This window comes from Hyposmocoma kahamanoa, unplaced genomic scaffold (genome assembly GCF_003589595.1).
Source record: "Hyposmocoma kahamanoa isolate Upper Pololo Valley unplaced genomic scaffold, ASM358959v1 79, whole genome shotgun sequence".
NCBI classification, from domain to species: Eukaryota; Metazoa; Arthropoda; class Insecta; order Lepidoptera; family Cosmopterigidae; genus Hyposmocoma; species Hyposmocoma kahamanoa.
In genome coordinates this window covers 3,553,726-3,557,346 of record NW_020653993.1, presented here as the reverse complement: position 1 = coordinate 3,557,346, position 3,621 = coordinate 3,553,726, and the positions used below count along the sequence as shown (strand labels likewise).

At 37.4% G+C, this 3,621-nt stretch overlaps 1 protein-coding gene across 2 annotated transcripts; it reads left to right on the top strand.

Annotated features, from left to right (window-relative positions):
• LOC113233593 (homeobox protein 2-like) lies at positions 1-3,254 on the top strand. Of its 2 annotated transcripts, XM_026468741.1 has the most exons (5): positions 1-46; positions 476-604; positions 957-1,115; positions 1,249-1,750; positions 1,886-3,254. In XM_026468741.1, the coding sequence occupies exons 1-5, from the start codon at positions 8-10 to the stop codon at positions 3,235-3,237; spliced, it is 2,181 nt and encodes a 726-aa protein (XP_026324526.1). In that variant the 5' UTR covers positions 1-7; the 3' UTR covers positions 3,238-3,254. The 2 variants fall into 2 exon arrangements, with proteins under 2 accessions (XP_026324526.1, XP_026324525.1); XM_026468740.1 differs by having other exon boundaries at positions 1,249-3,254.
• Positions 3,255-3,621: the final 367 nt, after the last annotated feature.

Below are 3,621 nucleotides of genomic sequence, written 5' to 3'. Positions count from 1 at the left end.
CGGTAGCATGGCACCCACGGTAAAAATCTTAGGCTTACTTCTCATTGTAAGTAAAAATAATATTTTTTTCTGAAACCTAAATCTCAAATTTATTATACCTACACCTTTACACCTAACTATACCTTTACAAAATATATATATATTCGGGATGTATGTATTTTGTATTTTTTGCGAAAGTGTTTTCTTTCATTTCAAATTATAGCTTTACTGCGATTGTCCACCCGCATACAGTAGTTTCTTCCGCTGCAGCATGCGCGGATCCGTGACCGACCTAATACCGGTTCTTATGGATGGCCAAAAAAGGTCCGCTGATGAAGGAAGCAAATTCTCCAGAGGAGGATCTGTCCGGCAGTAGTTTAATCTTTGTACTAATTATATGGTTTGACACATAGGTTCCCAAATTTTCTCTAGTAATATCCAGCAGGTATATGCCTTCTTGCAATGCAATAATGTCTAACGAATAGTTTTTACGCAGGCATATGACATGTTTCAACCGGCATTGGGTCAGAATATTGAATTATGGCCTGACGCAAGCGTTTATGAAAAGAAGCCAGCACTTAGAAGTGGAGGACCGCTTCCAGCCAACCAAGAACCGAACAAACAGGTCCTTTCATTTAAATTTCTTTTTTCTGTCAATATCCTGATGTGTCTTCGAATTTGTTGGTTCATTAGGAGACCTTCTTGACAGTCGAGAGCTTGGGTTTAGTATCTAACTGTTACTCTGTCGTCATCGTGGCTATTTTTTTCAGTGGTCGTTAGTCAGAACCCAAGACCGTTTTGATGACTTCTTTGATGAAATCAACCCACTTAAGACGTTTTTCATCGAAGACAGTAATCACAATTACCGTGCATGCCGATTTTAGTGGATTTGCGTGTATCGCGCCAGAAATACAACACTAAGCTACCACAGCAATCACTGCTATTTGTCTTTTATGTGAACTCTGGGAAAATTACAGGGTATCGGCGTGCCTCAGAGAGATGTAAATGGTGTTCTATCAAAACTTTACAAGATGGGTCTCCAAGGCAAACCAATCGTCCTTGTTTTAGACAATCAAAATCAACCGAATCCCAATTCTGGTAGCGTCGAAAATACCCCTAATCAATATATACCCTTGGTAAGTCAATGACCCAAACAAAAATCAATAAGTGGTTTAAGAACTAACATGAAGTCTTCAAATTCTAAGTTACACTAGTTTTAATTTGTGCTTATTTATTTGAATAAATCATTGTAAACTCCAATCTTTTCAGAAACATCACTCGAATAACGCTGGTCAAAGGTTCTGGAACAAACAGAGAAGTGAGTCTGGCAGTACCAAGAAGAAATTGAAAGTTAGCAACGGCAATCAAAAGAAACATGTAAAGTTTCGTGACTCAACTTTCTATAGACAAAACAACGCGTTGGACACAAATGACAGACAAAACCGAAACGACAGACTCGATGAAAATCGAAATGATGAAAATAATAGGGATGAAAGATTAAATAGAAACGACAGATTAGACGGATATGACTTCAATGACAGAAACAACCGAAATGGCAGGATTGAAAGAAATGACAGACGTGAGGAGAATAGGCTTGATGCATATGACAGGAATGAAAGACTAAATAGATACAATCGACTGGAACGAACCTCTTACGATAGAATTAACCGATATGATTTAAATGACAGATTTAAGCGAAATGACAGAATTGAGAGGAGTGAAAGACGTGATGATGATCGACTAGAAGCAAGTGAGAGAAACGAAGAATTAAATAGAAACTATAGGCTTTCTCGAAATAACCGCTATGATACAAATGACAGAATTAACCGATATGATTCAATTGACAGAACTAATCGACGTGAAAGACTGGAGAAAAATGATAGATTTGAAAGAAGTGACAGATTCGATAGACGTGAAGATGATTGGCGTGACGACAATGACAGAAATGAAAGATTAAATAATAACAACGAACGGAACAATCGGTATGAGTCATATGACAGGATTGACCTAAATGATAGAGATAATCAAAATGAGAGATATGACAGAATTGGGAGAAGTGACAGATTTGAGAGAAATAACAGACTTGAAAGGAGAGACAGAGATTTAAAAAATGACAGGCTTATAAGAAGGGATAGACTTGAGAGAAGTGACAGACTTGAGAGAAGTGACAGACGAGAAGATGATCGGATTGATGCAAACGAAAGAAATGAAAGATTAAACAGAAACAGTAGGCTAGCCCGCTTTGATAGATTTGCAAGGAATAGAAGAGAAAGAAGGAATGACAGAAATTTAAGGAATAGACGTGACAGAAGACAACGTGTGAAAACAAGTGACAGACGAGTAAGATTTGAAAGAGATGAGCTTGACAGACGCGACAGAGACTTAGCAGTAAGAAGTGAAAATCGTGACCGATACAATGATAGGGTAGACAGAAATGAAAATAGTGACAGACATAGTGAAAATCGTAATAGAAATAACAATAGGTTGGAACCTGATGATAGACGAGACAGGAATAATGATAGATCAGAAAGGAATGATAGACGTGAGAGATATAATGATAGGTTTGATAGAAATGACAGACGCGATAAATACGAAAGTCTTGATAGAAATGAGCGATATGATGACTATTTCAGACTAGGTAAATACTACAGAGAAAATAAAAATGATAGAGAGCAAGTATTAGAAACCTATAACCAAAATGTCAATTTGTTACAAAGCCGAGATGATTCCTCACAATATGAAACACAAACTAAAAGAGAAGAGGTAAGAAAACCTAGACATAGATTCAGAAGTCGTTATGGTTCCAAATATGGAAACGATAAGGGTCAAGAATTAGACAGGGGAAACGAATGGGAATCGTCGAATAGGAATCGCGAGAATAGAGAAAGGGAAGAAGGATACGGGAATGCAATGTATGACGATTACGACTATAATAGTGAAGGTAAATATAAAATCCGCTCATCTCTCGCCAAATACCAGCTTCGTAACTCACACATACCAGAATGCCATGCGCTGATCAATTGTAGGGATCAATGTGATAAAAATAAAAAAGGAAAAGATAAAGAAAAGTGTTCCAACAACTGCGAAATGGTGTACCTCTGTAAAGATGACAAAAAAGACGATTGCGATTCTGATGATGATTGCAAATTAAGTGACGAATGTGGTGGTGATTCTGATGAATGTGGCGACGATAATCCTAGCACACGAGGCGTAACAATTGAATATACGCCATCTGATTGTACACGATGCAAGAAATAGAAAGATTTAATAAATTTTATTTCAATGAAACTTTTGGTTTTATTTCATCGTAACCACTGAACACGACAGCATCATTCTTTTTTTGTACTATTTTGACACTATATTTTTATGCTATTTGTCCACCAGTAGTAAAATATAACCCATTGAATCTCTATATCACGCCCAACCGACTGAATCTGAGAACTCTAGGTTATATCTTGTAGAGCTTATCAAGACGCAATATAAACTAGATGCTATTGGTATCACCAAATATGAGGCGCGTAGCATCGATGATCAATGTGCATTAGAAATTTTAGATCGTACTGCTCGCCGACTTCCATCCGGGCGCTTTGTAGTTCGCTTGTGCTGGAAGTCGGATACGATAGCAGCACCTTTAGGTTCTAG